This window comes from Aphidius gifuensis, linkage group LG2, assembly GCF_014905175.1.
Source record: "Aphidius gifuensis isolate YNYX2018 linkage group LG2, ASM1490517v1, whole genome shotgun sequence".
Taxonomy (NCBI): domain Eukaryota; kingdom Metazoa; phylum Arthropoda; class Insecta; order Hymenoptera; family Braconidae; genus Aphidius; species Aphidius gifuensis.
The window spans coordinates 16525190-16549375 of NC_057789.1; the positions used below are offsets into that span (position 1 = coordinate 16525190).

At 30.9% G+C, this 24186-nt stretch overlaps 2 protein-coding genes across 6 annotated transcripts in view; both read right to left on the minus strand.

Moving 5' to 3' along the window:
- Positions 1-24186, minus strand: part of LOC122849215 (anoctamin-8-like) — a 317470-nt gene that overhangs the window by 224846 nt on the left and 68438 nt on the right. The window lies entirely within an intron of this gene.
- LOC122849233 lies at positions 537-12621 on the minus strand. Of its 2 annotated transcripts, XM_044147907.1 has the most exons (4): positions 5102-12621; positions 3227-5035; positions 2749-3091; positions 541-2632 (listed from the first exon to the last, which is right to left on the minus strand). In XM_044147907.1, exons 3-4 carry the CDS (start codon positions 2957-2959, stop codon positions 1887-1889), a joined length of 957 nt encoding a protein of 318 aa, XP_044003842.1. In that variant the 5' UTR covers positions 2960-3091; positions 3227-5035; positions 5102-12621; the 3' UTR covers positions 541-1886. The 2 variants fall into 2 exon arrangements, with proteins under 2 accessions (XP_044003841.1, XP_044003842.1); XM_044147906.1 differs by having other exon boundaries at positions 537-2632; positions 2749-5035.

Sequence of the window (24186 nt, forward strand, 5' to 3'; positions counted from 1 at the left end):
CCTAGTTTTTTACCCTCTCTTGAACTAATTTTTGACCAATTAAAACTAATTTTTAACTAAGTACACACCCATTTTTTGGACTTAATAATTTTCAACAAACTGAGAAATCAGTTACTCTTCAACACTCGTTTACGTAACATCTCTAATTAATATTGATTCGCGTACAACGGGATTTCTTTATACTTATAATATAAAATAGTAGTGTCTGTCCATGACAACACTTTTTAGAGTCAACTTAATATACAATATACAATACAATTAATTATAATTTTAGTGAAATAATAAAGTGAATATATTAATAGAATTGAAGCCACAGTGTTTGGATTTATTTAAAGTGTTATTCCTATTATTTCAATTTACAACCTATTTTCCACATCCTTTGATAGCCCTGTATTAAACTCAAGGCCTTACCTCTGTGAAATTATCGTGGTATATTTGGATACGTGGTGCGATACACAATTATTTATTGTTAATTAAATCTATAAATATTGTCACATCAAAAAAGATAAATATTATTTTAACCAATTGAAATATTAGTTATTTTTTTTTTTTTTTATTCATTCATTCAATAAAGATATTTTTGTGATATCCCTATTTATCATGATATCCCTCATTTTGATGAATTAATAAAAATAAATTGGTGGTAACTATAAAAAACCAATTAAGTCGTTTCTCTATTTAAAAATATCGTTGGTTTATATAATAAAATAAAATCGGATAGGGAATAAAATCAAAAATATTAATAATAATAAATTAAACGAAAACGTTTTGGTCAAGCACCATTTTTTTATTTATTGAAACACACAAATATTTATTATTAATAAAATCAGTCATAAGTTTTTGTTTTTTAAATGAAAATGAAACCAGTCAAAATTCAATTTTATAAGTAATTTATGTTTCTTTTAAAAATCATAACATCATTCATTTTTGATATTAAATAATTATTACAATAAATTTAATGTTAACATAACATGCTATTTTAGTCACTTCTCTTTTAACAAATAAATCTAGAGTAACACGACACAAACAATCATTTATGTTGATGAAATCTATCATTAAATGATTTTTTTTTTCATGAGACCAGTTAAGAATCAACATTTATGATAAATGTTTATATTTTTATATTTTAATATTTTGGTATCATTATCATTACAATCATATCACTCATTTTTGATAATATGATCATATTATTATTACAACAAATCGAATGTTAATATAATATTCAAATCTAGTCATTTTTTTTTTTAAACAAATATGAAGCACCATTTTAGTCATTCTTAATTACTAATCATTCATTTTAGCAAAACTAACTGTAATAATTTTTTAAATATAATAATATATTAATCAGTCATTATCAATAAATCTATTAACATAAGAAATATTGAGCTTTTTTTTTTTTTTTTAATTAAATGATTAAATGACACGTAATAATAGCTTAATGATACATAATAATAGTTTGTACTATTTTTTTTTTTTTTTAATTAAACTACACGTAAATTACATTAGTACCATGACATTTTTATATCAGGCTAGCTGATGATTTTTAATATTTATATTCATTATTCAGTGATAATAAAAATAAAAAAAAACTTTTTTATCACAATAAAACTTATATATTATCAAGTGAAAAAGTCGAATGACTGATGTGAATGACTGGTTTTGTTAGTAAAATAAAACTGGGCTTATGGACGCCCAGTATTACCATTAATAGCCTGTGGTTCAGGTAAAACCTGTATTGGATTCATAGCATTATTACCTCTTGGTGCAACATGAACGTCAGCAGCTTGAACTGGACCAATAACAGCACCTCTTGGTGCAATATTACCATTTGCAACTTAAACTGGAACAATAGCACCACTTGCTGGTGCAGCATGATGATTTGCAACTTAAACTGGAATAGTAGCACCACCTGGTGCAGCATGACGATTTGCAGCTTGAACTGGACCAATAACAGCACCTCTTGGTGCAACATGACGATTTGCAGCTTGAACTGGACCAATAACAGCACCACCTGGTGCAACATGACCATTTGCAACTTCAACTGGAACAATAGCACCACCTGCTGGTGCAGCATGATGATTTGCAACTTGAACTGGAACAATAGCACCACCGGCTGGTGCAGCATGATCATTTGCAATTTCAACTGAAACAATACCACCACCTGGTGTAGCATGATTATTTGCAACTTGAACTGGAACAATACCACCATCTGCTGGAGCAACATGGACATCAGCAGCTTGAATTGGAATTATTGAAGCTGCTGCTGGCACAACATTTATATTTGAAGCTTCAATTACATTTATAGCAACACGTGGTACAACAACTTGATCATCAGCAAGTCGACGCCTTGCTGTACTAATTGCGTTAAAACCTCGACGTGTTGCCTCTCTGGTTAATGGATTATCTGCACCCATGAAAATGTTATCTGTTGTTGCAACAGAAAAATATGGTGGTTCACGTATCATTTCACCATGCATTGTTATGGCAGTACCAATTGTTAAATTGTCATTTGGAGTGTATGCAGCAATATTAACAGTAAGACGATAATAACCGTCTGTTACTTGTCCTTGGCCACATTGTGATCTGTTGAATTGGACAACACGAAACGGTGTTCTGATGTGACAATTAATTTCTAAAAAATGGGACGCAGAATTTTATTATTATTATTATTATTATTATTATTATTATTATTATTTTCACATAATAAAATGCAAAACATATTTTATTACATAAAACAAAAAAAATTACCTAGTTGCCCTTCTTCAAACAGTACGTGTGACATTTCAATTGGTCTGTGAATTGCTGCAATTGGTTGATGATTACCAGGCATATAAGTACCCAAAATTGATACTGCAGTGCTTGGCTGTACATGATATTCCATCACATGTAGAGCAGGGTCACGATAAGAAGCATGTGATATTTTCAAAGTTCCTTCAATTAATTCGATTACCGAATGCATCTGATGATGCCCCAGATAAGAACCCGCATCCTGGTGGATTGATCATTGTTCAAGATAAACTTGTAGACATGACCTTGAGCGGTTCGAACGGTCTTTAACCCATCAATTGCATCGACAAAGCCAGTCAAGTCACTGAAAATTATAAGATAATAATAATTACAACAATGAATAAAAAATTTCAAAATGATAAAAAATACAACAATGAATAAATTTGAAAGATAATCAATTATTTATTGATAAAATATATATATATACAAAAATACTTACACATTACGTTCACCAGGTTGAAATGCAGCAATTTCTTCATTTGATGTGAATTCAAATTCGGCCATTATTTTTTTTTAAATTATTCAACACTCTCGTTGTTACCACGTGCTTGGAAACAAAAAAATTATTTTTTTCACTAATTTGATTTTTAAGTCAACGTTTTTTTTTTATAATAAATTGAAGCTTAATAATTTAATAATTTCATTATCACAAACAAATTTAACAATGATAATTTAATGGGTTTTTTTTTTTTTTTTTTTTTGGTTAGACGCCGGATGCCACTCAATAATGGCGCGCCAAAAATGCTTTGATCAATATCACAATTATATTATGATTAATATTCACTTGATGGCACTAATAATATTTTTTTATTTAAAAATAATTAATTATAAATATTGAACATCAAATACAATAAGTGTATTTTGTAACTGAATTTGATTTTGATAATTAAACAATAAAATTTTCAGACGCTTTGTGAACGCTCGACGGACGACGCTAATAAATGAAAGATGGCTGTGATATTTAATTGCCGGTTCGAGTGGTTGACTGTAGAGTTGAGTGCAGTTGAGTGGAGTGATCGTGATGCTTGGAATAGAGGACAGAGATATACCGAATAATGACGATAGCTGACGAACTTGATCAAATTTCAATGTACAAACCGAATGACGACGACAGATGACGAACTCGACCGAATTTCAATGTGTGAGACAGCAATGATTGAAGTGAGAAAGAAAAGCAAGAATAAGCGAGGACAACTGTGCTTTTTACATTGGGATTATTCATAATATAATTATTATTCATTAATCATGATTCATGACATATCAAAAGGCTTTCAACTATTAGCATCAATAGAATAACATATGGCGGAAGTTGGGCCGTTTTCTCAGAATCGCTTTGATAAAAGTAAAAGTTTTGTCACACTTTCAACCAATCACCATGCTACTATATGACATACTGCTAGGATGTAAATATTATCGATTGCATTTACTTTTTGATGTACAAAAATCAATTCATTTAAATTTATATTCATGATTCTTCATAATTACGTCTGTTTCTGATAATAATGATAATGAATGACTTAAAAGCATCCTCATATATTATCTGGACTTCATATTTTATGTTTTTAATTTTATAATGTTGTCACTATTAATCTGGACTTAGGAAATTTTCTCAATTTTATTTTACATAATATAGAGTTAGCAGAAGTGTGCTGGCTTTTAATTTCAACAAAAATGCATTTGGTAAGTTGTTCACATCAAGACTAACACTTTTTCTCGATAAAATTTTGGATAAAGTCATTTTTGACGACCCCTGCAAACATTCACCTTCCCGCCGTAAGAGCTATATATGCGTGATTGTCAGCCCTTTCTCTCGTGAGTGCCTATGTTCGCGCGTTCAGATATCTAGATGAATACAAACGCGCTATTTTTTTTAAATTAATAACTCAGTAAATAATCGATAAACATATCTGAAAACTTGTATGAAATTTCTTGATATACTGCTAAACGATAATGACACTGACAAAATACTCAATTTCGAACATTCTCTGACTCTTTTTTCATTCGAAATTAGACCAATTGAATTTTCCATCGGCATAACACAATAAAGAAAGAAAATTGAACAATAAGAATAAATAAGTTTTTTGAATTTCAAGTCAATTTATTAATTTTTGACTAAGTGGTCAAGAGTTTTTTTAATAAAATTTTTTTTTAATAGAGTTGGAATTATTTAATGAATATTAATGATCTTGTTGACATTCTGTGTTTTTTTTTCATCTGGATAATCTCGTGTTGAAGTTTACGTACCAATCTTGAACATAAAATGACATTTGATGGATAAGTTTCATTTCCATTATTATTTTATTATCATCATTACCTTTTATCACTGAGTGAACCTTTACGTTTGTCAACACCATTGTTACCTCGTTGTTGTCCAGCATCTCTACCACGATGATTATAATTTCGACCAGTATTTGTTGGTTTTGACCAGAAGTATTACCACCACGTTCATTTTGATGATTATCATAACCACCACGATAATTTCGACCAGAATTGTATCCACCACCACCACCACCACCACCATCTCTACCACGCTGATCAGAAACATGTCCACCACGTTGAGTTTCACTAAAATTATGTGCACCACCACCACCACCACTTCCACGATGGTTTTTTCTATCAGAAACATGTTGAGTACCAGCTTTATCATTTTGACTACTTTTTTTTTCACTTTGATCACAATTCTGATATACTATTGAAACATTTTCTTCTTTATTATTATCAGGAAATAAATTCGATAATGAAACGTCATTTTCAACATTCAGGTATTGCATTCCTGCAGCCAATGCTTGTTCGTCAAGAGCTAGTTTTTGACGTGCCAGATCCTCATAGGCTTTTTTCAAATTATCTTTTTGACTTGTGCGTTTGTTCTCTTCAGTTCACGTTCTTCTATCAATTTTTGTTCTTCAGCTCTTATTTCTGCGTCCTGGTGATCAGATATTGAAATAAATGTATCATTGTTTACTTATTTTGTTCTATTACTAGTTCATTACTATTTTTATTATTATCGCTTTTTTATATATTATAACCAAAAATCTTTAAAAAACTATGGGACTTAAATAAAGTTGTATCACCAAAGTTTTAATTCAATACATTTAATTATTAATTTATTTGTACTTACTGATAACATTTCTTTATCATTTTGTATTTCATCCATATTTTCTTTCAGTATTTTCAATGTTTTTTTCTTACTCGTTGGTTTCAAATTGTCTTAATTACACGTGACACATGCAGTTGAGGTAGAACGGTTTTATGCGTAGAGTTGGGTATAAAGCAAGTTCACAGCAGCGTTGGAAAAAAGTTTCATACTTAAGTATCATACATAAGATAAAAACAACCGTGGTATTATACCAACCCAACACTGCAGTCCAATTTACAGGGCATTACAATTTAGGGCTTTATTTCACTACTCACGGCGCTTGTGAAGCTTTTGTATGTAAAATCTATATAAAAACAAATTTTACAAGTGCCATCAGCGGCCAAAAAAAACTCTAAATTGTAAAAAATTTGCCCTGTGAATTGGACTGCTGCTCCATAGTCTACTTTTCCACTATCGCTATTGTTAGTAGTTTTTTTATTGAATAATGCTCGAAAATGCCGGATTTCTTTGAATGACCTGAAATAATTACATACAAAAGGTGTGTTCGTTCACTATTCACGCTATTCACACCAAGCGTATGCATGGAGTGTATGCAAAGAAGCGCTAGAGTCTTGCGGTCATTTGGAGAAACTTAAGTAACTAAAATTTACTATTTCTTTATTGTTATTTGTTTTTTCTAGTTTTTCCGCTCTCTTTCTTCATTATTAATTGGCAATTTGTTCTTGTGTCTTGGAAAAAATTATTAAATTCAGAAAATAAACCCAATGATTAAGAATAACGAATGCGTTGGTAAATTTTAGTTACTAAAGTTTTTCCAAATGACCGCACGACTCTAGCGCTTCCTTGCATACGCTCGGTGTGAATAGTGAACGAACACACCTAAACTCTGCGTGGTTTGTCAAACTGCTGTATGTAAACATGCTTGTCCTAATAATGATCGTACTGCGCATAAATTTTATTGATTGTTATTGATTAATCCCAAAATAAATTAATAAATTAAATGTAAGTAGCAGTAGGGAATGAAAAAAAAAGTACGAACATAAGGTGCGCAGTATGAGTCGGCGCAGGTTTGTGGCTCCGACTTTCGGGGGTTAAAACAGCTAAAAAATACGGTAAAAATCTGGTTAATAACCGGTAAAAAATCCAGACTCACGATCCCATTTTGACCGAAATTCTATGCTACAGTCAAATTATTACCAGAAATAACTGAATTTTTTAGTAATAACTGAGAATCATCTAGCTATTATTATTATACTCCTGGTAATAAATAGACTTTGGCATGGAACTATAATATCACTAATTACTTATTATTATATAAATATAAAAGGACTAAGGAAAGGATGTTGCTTGCCAGTTTATTTCTCTGCCTAAATTAATTTATTGAAAAGTAATTGGTAAGAAACATCCATTCCTTAGCCATTTTTCTTATAGCTTTTTATTTTTATTAAATTTTTTTTATTATATACACATTGTTATTGTTGTTTTCATATTCAAATATTGTTCATATTATTTGTTCACTCTATTTTATATTTATTCATATATCAACAAAAATTTGACAGCTGAGAGATTGATGCGGCAGTCCAATTCACAAGGCAAATTTTTTACAATTTTGGGCTTCTTTTCGCCGCTGATGGCGCTTTTAAAATTTCCCTTATATAGATTTCATATAGAAAAGCTTCACAAACGCCACCATCGAAAAAAAACGCCCTAATGAGAACATCCTCTGAATACGGGTGCTGGAATGGTAGACAATTTTGATGCCAATTTTGACGTTCCTGAGTTTCATATTTTCATACCAGTTGAATACTTTCATACCGGTATGAAAGTATTAAACCTAAAACTCGGTCATTTACCCAACACTGCCCTACACTGAACGGGACTCACTACTAATGCATAACCTGTCAGATCTTTTTTGTTGTACTCTGACAATACTGAAGTTACGACTATAGCGTTGGATACATAATAATTTGTTACTACATACTGCTTAATAGTTAACTATTAGTTATTTGTTTATCTATTTAAGTTCAGTGTTTAGTCAATTAATATATATTCTTCTGTTTGTATTTATTATTCATCTTTAGGCTATTTTTTTTTTTTTTTTTCTTTGTCATTTATCCGTTCTAACCTCTTTTTTTTCCCCGTGGAAAAGAAATTATTTCATTTTATTACTAATCATAAATATAAGTGTTAGTTGTTATTTGTTCTTAAAGTTCAGTGATATTTTTTATGTGTATTATATTTTTTTTTTATCCTTATAACCTTATCCTTTTTCATTTTTCAGCAGGCACAAATAATCTGCGAAATTTTACGTACATAGAATATTTAGCATTACTTTGCGGAATTTGTTAATCTTTTATCGTTTTTTTTTGTAATATCTGTGTCATAAAAACCGTTTTTTGAAACTATTGTCACTCTGTGTGAGTCGTTTATTATCACTTTCTGTAAGTCGAGTCCTGCAACTCTTTTTTTAGAGTTTTTGTCACTCTGCGTGAGTCGTTTATTGACCCTTTTCGTAAGTCGAGTCTTACAACTCTTTTTTGGAGTTTTTGTCACTCTGTGTGAGTCGTTTATTGACACTTTTCGTAGGTCGAATCTTGTAACTCATATTTTAGAGTTTTCGTCACTCTGCGTGAGTCGTTTATCATCACTTTTTGTAAGTTGCATCTTCTCTATAATCATCGAGCTTTTATCACTCTGCACGAGCAGTTTAATATATATTCTTTAAAATAATAATAAATAAATATAATAATGGCTCAATTGAAATACAATGAATCAATTATAAGAGATAATGATCCCAATGGAGATGGATGGCTAACCGACGACGAAATCGATGTTTTTGGTAATCTGCTCAGTAAGCAATGGGGGTACGAGTTTAGAGATACTTGGAAGTTTTCTTTCAAAACATTTCTTGATTCAATTTCTAAAGATAAAAAGCATATCCATGTCTTACACACTTCTGAAAACTTCTGACGCAGACGCGTGGAAAATGAAAGGAGGTCATTGGGTTTGCACTTTTTATGATTTACAACATATCCATGTATATGATTCCATGAATCCTAGAGTTTTGCACCCTCAGTTATTAGGAAAGTTTAAATTACTCTATCCTTACTATGATTTCGTTAACAAAACTGTTATTATTTACAAGGTTCAACAACAAAATATTTCAAAAGATTGTGGTCCTTTTGCCATTGCTAATTCAGTCACTCTCGCTTTGGAGGTGATCCGGAAAATACGGTGCAGTACCCATATGATACAAAGCGAATGCGACAACATTTATTACATATATTTGAAACTCGCAGGATTACCCAATTCCCAAGAATATCAGCAAATGGCGGAGATAACAATGTTGCAAATAAAAAACAACTACATACTTTTTCGGATATCAATAAATCAGCTAAGTGTTCTTTAAGCAATTCATCGCAGCCCTTACAAATTAGATTGAAATCAAAAAGGGAATTTGAAAATGAATCAGCTATTCTCGATATCGTTGAAACAAATGAGATTTCTTGAAAAAATTCATCCCAGCCTTTACAAAAGCGATTGAAATCGAAAAAAAAATTCAAAGAACAATCAGTAACTCTCGATATTGCTGATAAAAATATTATTTCTCTCGGCAAACAACTTAATGATAATCACATGGACCTCTTTGGAAAGATTATGGCAAATTGTTCTTTTTATAATCAGCAATCTACTTTATATTCACAATCTTTACATAAAATAGTTCCGATTGTTAAATATAGAAAAATTATTCAAATTTTATTCAGTGCAAAACGAAATCATTGGATTTGTACTTTTTATAATATGAGCACATTGGCGCGCTACGCGCGCCTGTATATCTATATTTTTTAACCTAATATTTATTGTAATTTACGTGTTATAATCGATTTTGACGATATAGTTTTGATAGTTACTTAGTTATTCTTTATTTTACAAAAAAATAAAAGAACAAATTCTTTATATAATCTTTTCAATTATGAAAATACATATATATTATCTAATCAATTTTGGGGTATGTCGAGGATAGGTGTACGTCCTCAGATTTTCCTCTGAACGCAGGTGATAAATTCTTTTTTAATTCATCTAAATCTATTCCATGCTAGCTTGTAATGAATAAAATTAAAAAAAAAAAAAAAAGCTGTAAGTCAAGGTCAGATGCATTCCTTGAGATTTCCTTTTGCTTATAGCCGATCTATTTTATGTTATAGGTTTTGAAAAATGATAAATGATTACACAATTGAGGTGTATTCCTATTGATTTTCTTCTACATACAGCTAATCTATTTCGATTTTATTTTTAAAAACCATATAATTTTTTAACTGATTTTTATAAAATAAGAATCGATTTATTTCATTGACATTTGATCCTCCGAAGATCACTCTTTGTTTATTCGATTTATTTCGTTAGCGACAAAAAAACAAACTACGTCTCATTCACTCTTTTTTTTTTGTTTTTTTGTTGCTAACGAAATAAATAAAATAAAATAGAAATAAACAAAAAACTATATAAGAGTGAGTGAGAAGAAAAACGACCAATCAAATGTCCGGAAGACCGATGATGTTTGTCCTTTTTATATAAAGACTATAAATATATTTATTTATGATTCATTAAGATATAATACTTTGGATGACGATCAATTAATTTATTTACAAAAATTGTATCCTTTCTATGATTGGGAAAGCAGATCTTTCCTTGTATATCTTGCAGTTCAACAGCAGCCGAATTCCGATGACTGTGGTCCCTATTCAATCGCTTTCGCTACATTTATTCTGTTTGGTCTCAAAGAACTCACTTGCTTAAAATATACGAGACGAATACTATCACTCACTTTCCATTTCTATCTGATTCTAACAAACAAGTGAATTTACAATCATTAAAACAACTAAAGAGGAGAGAAGCTAAAAATTATGACGACAGGAAACGACGAAGCACAACTGTTTTAGATATTAAAAAGAATGTTAAAAGAATGAAGAAAAAAGATAAAACAGAAATTAATTGTAGTGGCAGTTTTTCTACCACTGATGACCGTCAGTCACAAAATATTGAAATAGATAATTCATTACAAGATATAATTACTAGCTCTCATTCAGATTTTGACTCCCGTAAAAAAAATATTAACGAATACGAAGACAAATTCGAAAGATTTGATAAAAGAAAATTATTGAATAGTAGATATACAAAATTGATATCTCAAAAAAAAAAAAAACTTTTGCGACAATAAAAATAGCTAATAAAATAAAATCTAAGTACAGGCGAATGAACGAAAGAGATAATGATATGAAATTTCGATTGAATTCCGAAGTTTGTATTCGGAATATTTCCAATGAACTAGACGGTAAAATATATTTAGAAAAAAGACTTGAAGCAGAAAAAATTTTCAAATGGTCTATTTATCAAAGAAAACGTTATGTCAATAAATTGTATAATTCAGTAAGAATTTTAAATGGAAAATCAGAGTATTTTTATTCGCGTATTCAAGGAAAAACGACAACTAAAATACGTGAAAAATGGGCTAATATTTGTGGTTTATCGAGACACACTATGTCCACAGAGCCTTATTTTTCTGATACAACCTATAATTTTGAGAATTTGTCAAAAATAGTTGTTGCTTTGAATGTAAATGGTCAAACAACCAATATTCTTCCTTTATTAAGGGAGAGTAGAAACAAAGTTTGGAACTGTAGTGTATACTGTAAAATTATTTCGAATGATGATAAAATATCAACAGAAAAAGAAAACAAGCTCTTTTACGATAATTATAAGCATCTTCTTAAAATTCTATGTTCAATAAAATTGAAAACTTTCCCAAGATTCCTCAAGCAATTTTTTATTCCTCATTCAATCGATAAGTTGGGACACTTTCAAGGATGTTATTCTTCTTTAGGCGATTCATGTCAATCATTATTTTTAGCATGTGAAATTTTGTCACCACATTTTCTATCTGTTTGTTACATCAAACGTTTAATTTACACAATAAAACAAACATATCGTGATATTTCTAAAATAGAGAATGCAGTAAGTACTGCAAATTTAAAATATTTGTATCATATTTTAGATATAGTTAGAAAACAAGGACCTATACTTGACTGTGAGATCGAAGAGATTTGCCTAGACGAAGATGTAATTAAAGAAATTCATAAAACAGCATTTTTGGCGTTGTTGCGGCATTTTTTAGACACTACACAATTCGTTTGCATATCTTGTAAAAAACTTTGCTATAAAAGAGAAGTTAGAGATTATTCAAAAATGTTTGATCTAGCCTTAAATTCAATATGGCAAGATTTGCACAATAGGATTGAAGAGAACGAAGACTCGATACGAAGTCATTGACAGTGACTATGTATGCAAATATTGTTTAGATTTTTTTCGCAGAAATTCATTACCTCCTTCTTGCATTCTGAATGATCTCGAAGTAGGCCAGGCATTGAATGAGATTTCTAATTTTAATATTTACGAATTAATGTTAATTCAGAGGATCCATGCTTTCCAGATAATACAAAAAAAAGGAACAGTCGCGAATAAAAATCTCCCTTATTCTAATCGTTTAACGAAAATGATAGGTCAAACATTCCATTTGCCTTTACCGATAGAGCAAACTATGAAAAAGATTTGTACTGAAACCGACGCAATAAATACTAATCAAGACGCTTTTATTTTAGTTCGTGGTAAACCTACAAAAAAAAAAATTATATGGGAAAATTTAGTCAATATAAAAAAAATTTATGATGCTCTTCAAAAATTAAAAAATATAAATCCACTATACTCTAAAATTAACTTACCCGAACGTCCTGAACAATTGTTAAACTCTTTAGGCATTTATGATGTTGAATTACATGTCAATCATGAGGAAGATAATAATTCTAAAAAAGAATCTAATGATATTGAATCGAAAGAAAGTTTAGCCGAAAAAATTAATATCATGAATGATAAAGATCTAGATTTGAAATCAAATAAAGATTATATATATAACTCAGAAAATGCAAACAGAACTTCAATCCAACAAAGTGCTTTTTTAACACAAGTAGTTGATTCTAAATCAGCATATTATGAACAATTCACAATCAATCCAATGTATAGCAAGAGAATAAATAAAACTTCTAGTGAATTATATAAAATGAAGTCAATACAAACAGAAGCAGTTTACAAGTCGTTAAAATCTTTAGATTTACAGTGTTTTCCTGACTTATATCCTTATGGTGTCAATGGTCAATGTCATGACCGATCTGTACGACTAGTAGAAGCCTCTTATATCAAAGTACGATTATTGTCCGCTGATCCTAGATTTCGAATAAATCGTAACTATATTTTCTTTTTATTGAGTGACGCAAACACTCGCCAAATAAACTCAGGTATATACCATGCGTTAAATGTCGTTAATAATCAGCGGTTTACTGCCAAATCTTACCTCAACCAATTAGAAAACGGTAATATCGAACCATACTTAGATACTATATTTGGTAAGCTTCGCAATTCTGAATAGTATTGGAGTTTTTCAAGAAATGATCTAGAGTGCATGGTTCGTGAGTATGGACCAGCAACATGGTTTTTAACATTGAGTCCTTCTGAATGGGAATCGGATGACTTAGCACAGTATTTACGTGAAATTAATGCCCCCAAGTTTGATAAAATGTCTTCAAGTGAAATGATTGCTACCGATCCGATTTCAGTTTGTCGCTTTATGGAAAACAAGTTTCAAGCAATGCTCAAGTTTTTGATGTCTAGCAGTAATCCAATTGGAGTGATATTGCATTATTTTTGGCGACGAGAATATCAGAGTAGAGGCATATAGTGATGCCGCGATAGACGAGAGAACTCGAGACGAGACGAGAGAGAGGTGACGAGAGACGATAAATTTCGAGACGAGAGACGAGACGAGACGAGACACCAATGTCGATATGCGAGAGAAAAGTCGAGAGATAAATATTTCAGTTCATGTTTTTATTTTTTTTTGATTTTTATATATTTTCAATCTACTTATATGATAATACATTTCTTTGAGACGCTTTTATAATTATTTTAAATCTATTATAATAAATTTTCGATTTTTTTTTCATCAATATGTTGATTATATTATTATTTTTTATATTGCTTCTTGTTTTATATATGAACATATCTATTCTCCATACTATATTTGTTTTTCGCAGAAAAATTACCGGAATAATCGAATAATATCTAAGCATAAAAAATTTGTATTAAAAATTAAAAAAAAAAAATATAATAAAATCAAAGTAATGAATCTATTGTTTATATTATTATTATTATTATTATTATTATTATTATTTATTCATTATACTCAACAGGATATTCTCCCAATTACAGAGTTATATGTTCATGTAAATTACAATATAGTCGAAGCATACAGTATTTTGACATTTCTCTTTTTTTTTTTTTTTTTATATATATTATTTATTATCATACTTAATTTATTAAATTAATTTATTATTTTGTATTTCTATTCTAATTGTGACACCAGATTCATCAATGAACCAATTAACAGCCCTAGCAAGTCTAGTAGATGGGGTACCATCTTCAAATTTTGTTTTGGTTATTTTTATGTAGAATTTATTGATATCATTGATTCTCTGCCTACCCTTTGTGATAGGGGGCAAGCTGTTAATTAATTGATCAGCCCTAACAGCCCCATTTAATAGTTTGATGCACAGTGATACCATGCTACACCTCCTAGAGATATTTAGATGATTGATTTTGTATTTGTCATATATATGTGAACAGTCTGACCCCCTAGGAGGATACAGTCCAGTATCAATATAATTTGCAAACTTAAGCAATCTACGTTGTATGGTTTCAAGTCGTTTACTTGTGGTGATGTTAAGATCACCACACACAATAACACCAGACTCAAGTCTTGATTTAATGAAAGCATTATATAATACAATAAGAGGTGCTGAAGATTTAAATTTTTTACAATAACGAAAGACAAAACCAAGAAGTTTATAGGCTGCTATAATTGAGTTATTTATGTGTATGGTGAAACTGAGATTTGCTTGGAAGAGCACTCCTAGATCTTTACAATTAAATACTCTTTTTAGCGGCTGTCCATTTATAGTGTAGTTGTACAATATTGGGTATTTATTTTTTGTGTATGTACAAACATGACATTTATCTACATTTATAATTAGACTCTTTTTTTTACAATTATAAGTGAAAGTATCAATAGATTGTTGCAAGACACAACAATCATCTGTATTTTTGACAGTAATGAACAACTTTGCATCATCAGCATACATGAGATATTGGCTAATAATATTTTCATCAATGTTATTGACATATAAATTGAAAAGTAGTGGCCCAAGGTTAGACCCTTGTGGCACACCTGATGATGGCATATATGGTTTGGATACAAAATTGTCCAGTACAACAACATTTCTCCTGTCAGAAAGATACGAGTGTAATAATTTTATTACCCAGTTGGGCAATCCAAGTTCAACTAGTCTCTCTATTAATAATATCGTATTCACTTTGTCAAAAGCCTTTGAAAGGTCTGTGTATACAACATCGACTTGTAGATTTTCTATGAAAGGTGGATATATATACTGTAGTAATGTGAGTAAGTTTGTGGTCGTAGACCTACCAGGATAAAATCCATGTTGCCAATCAGCAATTTTGTGACCAATAAGGTTAAAAATAATGGTAGATATACACCCTTCAATGACCTTTGACAAAGCTGATGTGATAGATATTGGCCTGTACTTTGACAGGTCACACTCATCACCATTTTGTTTAAACACGGGTACAACCTTAGTTATCTTTAATTTTTCTGGAAAAGTACCAGTATTAGCCATGTTTAACAACAACACAGATAATGGGTAGCACAGATTATTATTAAGAGTTTTAATGATAGCACTAGGTATTCCATCCATGCCTCGAGATTTTTTAGATGGTTGTTTTTTAATTATTCTAACAATTTCATCAAGACTAATAAATTTAAATATATCAATGTGTTCATATTTATTAATATATAGCTTAGAAAATAATTCGTTGTTCATCACATCTAGTTTATCATAAACACTCATGAAGTGTTCAGCAAATAAATTTACAATTACTTCCTTATCAACTATTTCTTCCTCATTTAAAACCAACATTTTAATTGATTGATTATTACCTACTTTACTTGTTTTTACATCCCTCCAGAATGTATTTGGATTTTTTATCAGTGATATTTCAATTTTTTTATCATATGCAGCTTTAGCTGATACTATATCTTTTTTTATTATTGATCTATACTGCTTATATCTAATTAAATAGCCTACTGATTTGGTCTTTTTGTATTTTTCTAACATAACATTTTTATATTTTATATTGTCTATGATGGATTTATTATACCATTTTGGATAGCTGTTGTTAGTCTTTATTTTGTTACTATTTAAGGTGTAACATGGTATCGATTTTTCAAAAACGCTTAGTAATACATTGTATATTTCCAATAAAATTTCATCAGGTGTATCAAGTGTGTGAAGCAAAGACCAATTCACAAAGCTAATATCATATAATAGTAATTCAATATTAATTCTGTTATAATTAAAATTGCAAAAATTCTTGTTACACATGACATCCCTATTGACATCTATGAAACTATTATTGTTATAATTAATACTAGTAGTAGCACAATTATTAGTGATACAATTGTCATCATTTAGATTATTGTTATAATCATCATTTTGAACTATAAACTGGAATGGTGGGTGAGCCACATCAATCCTTGTAAGAATATCATCTGGCTCTTCTATTATTATATTTCTATTTGATAATATCAAATCAAGTATATTGCTTTTGTAATTTTTAAAGATATTAAATTGTGTCAGTTGGCATTGAGCAGCTAAGTTTTTTAATGCATTTACTCTATTATTATTATCAATATTAATGTTATTACCATAGTCTGAATGAAACAGAGGACAGTTAAAATCACCCACCACAACCAGTTCACCATTCAAAACAATGACAGTATCAACTAGCTCATCAATGAAATGTAAATAATCTTTAGTATCAATATTAGGAGGTATATATAATACAATAATATTAAAAATGACATTTCCTTTTTGACATTCAATACCTAATATGTCAATCATGTTGAAGTTACTGTTCAACAGTTTTATAAATTTACTTTCTTTTATTTTAAGTTTAGGTTCTTTTTTCACTAATAATAAAACTCCACCACCTTTATTTTTATAATCTTTAGATCTATCAGCACGAAAAATGTTGAATAATTCTAAAGGTGCAATCTCAGACGAGTTTACACTTGAGTTTAACCAAGACTCAGTGATGATGATGATGTTATAGTGTGTTGACACAATGTTTTCATGGAGATCTTGAAGAATCATGTTTATGCCCCTGGCATTTTGATAGTAACACAGAAATTTGCTGCTTTTTTTCTCAACTTTATCATATGAATTATTATTAATATTATTACTAGCCATTAAACCACACAATTTAGCTGGATGTTCTTTACACTTAATATTGCAAGTTGTAGGCGATGTTGACAAATCATTCATTGCCATTACATGTGCACAAGTGCACTTCTTTTCTTCACTATTCTGTGAGTACCATTTATCAGTCTCAGTACCAAGTCTTTCTCTCCTTTCTCTTGTCTCTCTCTCAATTCTTTTCTCATCTCCTTTCTTTCTTCTTGCTGAATAGGAGTTAGATCTGGCAATATAATAATCCCTCTCAGTTCCTGATGTTGTTTGACTAAACCAACTTTGTTCAGAATTGAATCTCTCATCCTCTTGTCCAATAATTTTACACATACCGGACGTGTTGAGTTGGTTCCAAGTCTCTTAACAGATAAAAATTCACAGTTAATTTCTAAGATATTAAAGAGATCAATAATCTTTTGTTTATCAGTGTTATTGGTATTCAAGGCCATGACGTGTCTAACATTGATATTATTGCCTTTATTTTCAGTGTTGCCACTATCATCATGATTATTTACAAATTTATTTGATAAACTCGCATTACCTTCATTTGGTTGTCCATTAATATCAGCAGTAACATTCGATTCTGGTAGGCCAAGTATTATGACATTATTCAGTCTGATGTTCCTTTCATTTATTTCATTAAGACACTGAGTTTGAATTTTTTTATAATCACTTTGCTCATTGGGTATTAAACTTTTAACCTTATCAATTTCAGTCGTTATTCTTGTATTAATGATATTTATTGAGTTATCTAGACGTTCAGACATTATTTTAACTGTTTTGTTGAATTTATCATTGACTGACGCAATTGTGGTGTCGAATTTGACATTGATCTCAGCTATGGCTTTATCAAAGCTATCTTGAATTCTTTCAAGTTCAGTAGTGTAATCAACTTGGTCTGCATCTCCATCTGTAGAGTCTGTGACAGATGAAGTACGAGAGTTTGTTCTTGTTTTCATTCTACAGTTAGAGAAACAGCCAGTTGAAGTTTTAGTACCAGCACAGCTGTTATGAAAAATTTTTTTACACTTAATACATTCGGTTTTAGCAATTTTTACAGGCATATTGCACTTGGCACATTGCGATAAATTTGATGAACTCATTTTTGTAAATTGTTTTTGAGTTGTTTTTTTTTTTTTTTCTATTTGTTTACGTTCTCAGAGTAAATATGACAGCAAGCCACATACTATAGTTTAACCAACATACAATTAAGTATAGTGTAAAAAATACCCACTAGTATTTAAGTAACAGTTTTGCCAACCCAAGCATATGTCATGTCACTAGATGATCAGCCCCAGCAACACAACAGCTTTGAAAATTATTTCTAAATGTATATGTAAATCACTGATGAATGATGATAATATCACAATTCATATCACATGAGTGAGAGAGAAAGAAAAAACGCATAAGACAGAGACAGCGATACAACTCTATAATTATATAACTTTTCACCGCTTATTAATTTAATCAAATTTGTTATATATATGCCACACTCTCATCACAAGATCCTTGTTATATTAATGCTAACCACCTCGATAGATGTAAGAGGATATAATATCCAACACTCGGTTACACTCACTATGTTGGAGGTTATGTTACCATTCAGCTTGATACATTTCAATAGTTTGATCTTTATACTAAATAACTTTTGTTATATATTGTTTTATTGTCTTTATAAAAAACCACGTATCAATTTACAAGATAAAAATTATTGTTTTTGAACAAATAAATTAATTTAATATAGAGAAAAAAAGAGCGTTTCAGCCTTTTGACAATTTTGTATGACCTTGCTTCGAAGCTGCGCACGCAGAAATTATTTTATATTGTAAATAAAACTACCAAAAATAAATTGTTGACCGAGAGAAGTCGAGACGAGACGAGAGATAGCTGACGAGAGACGAGAATATTCGAGACGAGAGACAAATTTTCTCTCGTCACGAGAGACGAGACGAGACGAGAGACGATCTTTTAAAGTCGAGACGAGACGAGAGAGGGCCGACTCTCGTCTCGTCTCGTCTCGCGGCATCACTAAATATTTCTATACAGAAGTAACTTACTTTTTTCCATTTTAATAAACAAAATATCCCAGGTAGGAGTTCTCGAGCTTGAACAACTGTGCCAGGCTTGTGCGAGGGTCGTGTATCAAGCCCTGGGAGCACAGGCTTGATACAAGCTTGTGCCTATTGTTTTCCCCGGCCTCACATGAGCCTCGTTAACACAGGCTTGATACAAGACTCCCCCCGTTGTTTTTGACCGGCCTCACACAGGCCTCAATAATCCAAGCTGGTGTCAAGCCTTTTTTTTTTGTTTTCCCCGGCCTCACACAAGCTTTTTGTCAAGCTAGTGTTGCCAAGGCTGACACGAGACTTGACTTGTGCATATATTCAATTAAAAAAAAATTATAATTATTAGATGTATAGGTTATAAAATAGAAATTTTAAATAACAATTATTAGGTTTTGACTATCGTGCCAGACTTTTACAAAGACTGTGTATTAAGTATCGAATAAATTAATTTATATCAAAAATTTTTACTGACTCATTCATGAATACCCCGTTGGTTGACATGATACAGCACTGGAATTCCGCGTGAGAGATCTAGGATCGATCCTCCGCTACGCCGCTTATTTTCGTTCAATTCATTATCGTTAATTCAAATTGTATCGCGTAAAAAAAAATAATGTCAATAATAATAAAGTAATAATAATCGTTTCTTCATATTTTTATAATCGTTCCAGTCTTGATACAGGCCCGAGAGCCGGGTTAGGAGGCTTGTCCCAGGCTTGCAGACAAGAAGACTAGAAATAGAGGAGGACTTACTCCCTATCTCGCCTGTATATAAAAACCGTATCGCTATATGGTCGCCGCAAAAGTGAGGGGCGCTAGTACCGGTAGCATGCGCGTATCGCTTTTTTACAATGCGCACAATACAAACATACTCTAACAAACATCATGTGTATAATGCTCTATTAGTGTTTGTCAGAGTATGTTTGTATTGTATTGTAAAAAGGGATAAGTCGCGCACGTTGTCTAGCGCCCCTTATCACGGCGACCGTATAGCGATACGGTTTTTTGAGGCAAGTTCGTCCTCCTGTATTTCTAGTCTTCTTGCTTCTGGCTTGTGCCCGTCGTCACTTCCTACCTGGGGTGTAAAATAAAAAGTATAAATAAAACAAATTCGGCGATATTCTTACAATAGTTTGTAAATTTAATTTTGAAATAACCGCCTAATTTTTTTTATTTATACTTCTTATTTTACGTATTTTGTTCTTCAAAAATAGGTAAAAAATGTGTTACTTTTGTATACGAAAATTAAGGTTTTATGTTTTGATGTTATAACTCAATATATAGATTTTGTAAAGAAAGTTGATTTGTTATTGATACATCATCCGGAGTGGAAAAATTTTCAGGATGCCCTATTTGACCTCAAACCCTGATCAGAAACGGATCAGGATTCCTTATTCAGGAAACCTGACTTATTCCTGACCCGAACCTGGTCAGGACACCTTACGATTTCCTTAAGTCAGGTAAGCTTATCCAATCCTGTTCAGGAAAGGAACAGGAAACCTGAATGTATCCTGAATAAGGTTTCCTGAACAGATTCTGACCAGAATACTATCAGGAAAAATTTATCAAATAAATTAATTTTTTTTATTCAGTTTTCCTGTTCAGGAGAGGAACAGGAAACCTGAATGTATCCTGAATAAGGTTTTCTGAACAGATTATGACCAGGATACTATCAGGAAAAATTTATCAAATAATTTAATTTTTTTTATTCAGTTTTCCTGTTCAGGAGAGGAACAGGAAACCTGAATGTATCCTGAATAAGGTTTTCTGAACAGATTATGACCAGGATACTATCAGGAAAAATTTATCAAATAATTTAATTTTTTTTATTCAGTTTTCCTGTTCAGGAAAGGAACAGAAAACCTGAATGTATCCTGAACAGATTCTGACCAGAATATTATCAGGAAAAATATTTTTTGGATTTAATTTTAATTTTAATTCTAAAACAAAATGACAAGGGACAATTGAATAAATTGTTATATTTTATTTTTACGTTAAATTTACGTCGCAAATTCTAATTTAAGTTTTTTTCAGTTGATGTAATTTATGAAAGCAAAAAATCACATCCGATCATCGATAGACGGCATGGCCGCGCGTGTTAAGGCCCGTAGTTGTAATCTGAACGATCCGAGTTCGCGTCCCGCTAGTGGTTAGGTAATTTAAGTTATGTTAGGTATATAAAATCTTATCATTCAACCTGTTTCATCATTAACATTGCTATAGTAAATTAGTTAGCTGATTTACAAAACATCAAATAATAAAAATTAATTTTTTTTTAGAATTACTTGATCCGTTTCAGATCAGGAATCCTGTTCCATTCCTGATCAGTTATCCTGATCCGATTCTGATCAGAATCCTAAAAAAAAGCGTTACATTCTGATCCGATCCTGAACAGGATTCCTGGTTATATTCTAGTCAGGAATTCTGATCCATTCCTATTCAGGTATCCTGGCTCTAACCCTACAATCTGGCCAGGTTTCCTGATGCGGTTCTGATCAGAATCCTGAAAAAGAGCGTTACATTCTGATCCGTTCCTGGACAGGATTCCTGATCCGGTTCTGATTTGAAATCAGGTTCCCTGATCCGGTTCTGATCAGGACCTTAACTAAATTTCCACTCGGGATTATCAGTTGTTTTTTTAGCTGCGAGTACTTGAAAAATTTTACATTCTAGTTGATCAAATGAAAAAGTTACAACTAATTCATCAAAGGAATTTGCAGACCCTTTACCTTTTCTCAGATATACTGATGTATCAATTGGTAGTTTATCTGTCACCGATGTAAACGATATATTTTGAAATCTTCCAAAACTAATTTACGTTTCCTTTCTTCATCTTTTTCTTTTCGAATAATATGACCAGTGTTGCCAGACTCGGTAGCCATCTTCCCACTAAAAATGTTATGAAAAACCACTAGATTGAGCTACTTACCCACTAAACTTTTGAAAACTTTAAAATTTACTCAAAAAAGCAAAAAAAGAAAAAAAAAAGGAAATGAATTGTAATTTTTTTTTAAATTTTATTATTATTTTACAGATATAGTGTCAATACATTTTAAATGTATTTGTTTTTTCTTATGATATGATAATGAAATATTAATATGCGTTTTATATATCTATATATGTTTAAATATTGTTGGTAATTTTATATTAAAATATTATTATACATTTTATAAATATGTATATAATCGTAAAGGATATTAAAAAAGATATTTTTATGCTTCAAATAAAGTCTTGACCTTCTTCTTCTTCTTCTTTGTATTGTTCTTTGACACCATCTGAACCAATTACAAGTTTAGAACCAAACAACTTAAAAATGTAACCAGTGAAATCTACCCACTAAAAAACCAACAAAAAAAAAATTTCCCACTAAAAAAACCACTAAACAAAAACTGCCCACTAGATTACCCACTAAATCTGAAAAAAAACCACAAAATTTAGTGGGAAAACCACTAATATGGCAACACTGAATATGACTATGTATTTTTTGTACTTTTGAAGACGATAAAAAACTTCTTTGGCAACAGAAGATGAAAGTAATTCATCAGATGGGAAAAAATTAGACGATGATTGTATTTTGTCTCATGATAATTCACAATTACTTGCTGTACTTACAGTTTTAGATCCCTTGTTACAATTATGTTACAAAACATGATTTTCAAATCACTTTGGTGATTGACTTGATTGGTGTGGTTACAAATAAACTCCAGTATTTCAATAAGTATCCCGAATATGCATAAACATTTCAACATCTTATTCATAAATATCTCGACAGCAACTAGGACCACCTCATTAGTCTTTTTAATATTTCACTATGAACTTGCAATATCTTTCTGGATAACAGTCGTGTAAACAACATCAACAACAATTTAAGCTCAATAAACAATCACACGTGAAGTGTCAACCAGTATTTCAAATATTTTTTCTTACGTGGTCTTACGGTATAATCAACAATATCTCATTTTTTCAATAAATAACTTTACTTTCACGTAACACAGAGCATTTTTTTTCTAAGTCTTGTGTTTATTTTTACCAAGGCCTATCGTGAAGAGTCATGTGTCTCTCGTGCCTATAAGCTGTTTTGACGGAGAATCACGTAACCTAACAGGACTGTGAGCTTCGCAATTTAACTCGTCAAAAAAACTCGATGGCTCCGACGGTCCACAACTCCATCGTTTGCTCGTAAAAATAAAATATCTCGACTCAACTTCAGTCTCGTGCTCCACTATAATTCTATGGTGCCCAAGATGCTGCTTTGACCCAATGTATCTAAATATAATTTTTCCAACGAGAGCATGTAAAACCCGTAAAATGCTAATCTTCAGGATTCTCGAACATTGAAATTTCTTTCACACAGATGGCTAGCAATGTGCAAAGGTTTTATTCACCGCCTGTAATAGATGGCGAGTAGTGTGCGAACGTTTAAGATATCGCAAGTTACAAAGGAACATCTTCGCGCATCGCTAGACATCTGGTGTGTGAAATTAAACATTTTGCGTATCGTAAGTGGTGGGGTTTCATGTGTTTTGCATTCTAGTGTTCGAAAAATGTTAGTGATTCATCAATGACAATTAAATATTGAACTACTTTTCAGGATCATTACAATTAATCTCTAGTATACTGAAAAAATTCGATATTATATAGTTGTACAGAATTCCGTTTTTTATGTTAAGTTCGATATAGTCTATAATCTCATTAGACAAAATCGAAAAAAATTTGATATAATCTTGAAAGTTTCTAATATTAAAATAGACGTATCAATTGATAATATAATCGAAAAAAAATCATTGAAAGAAATTGCTCGGGC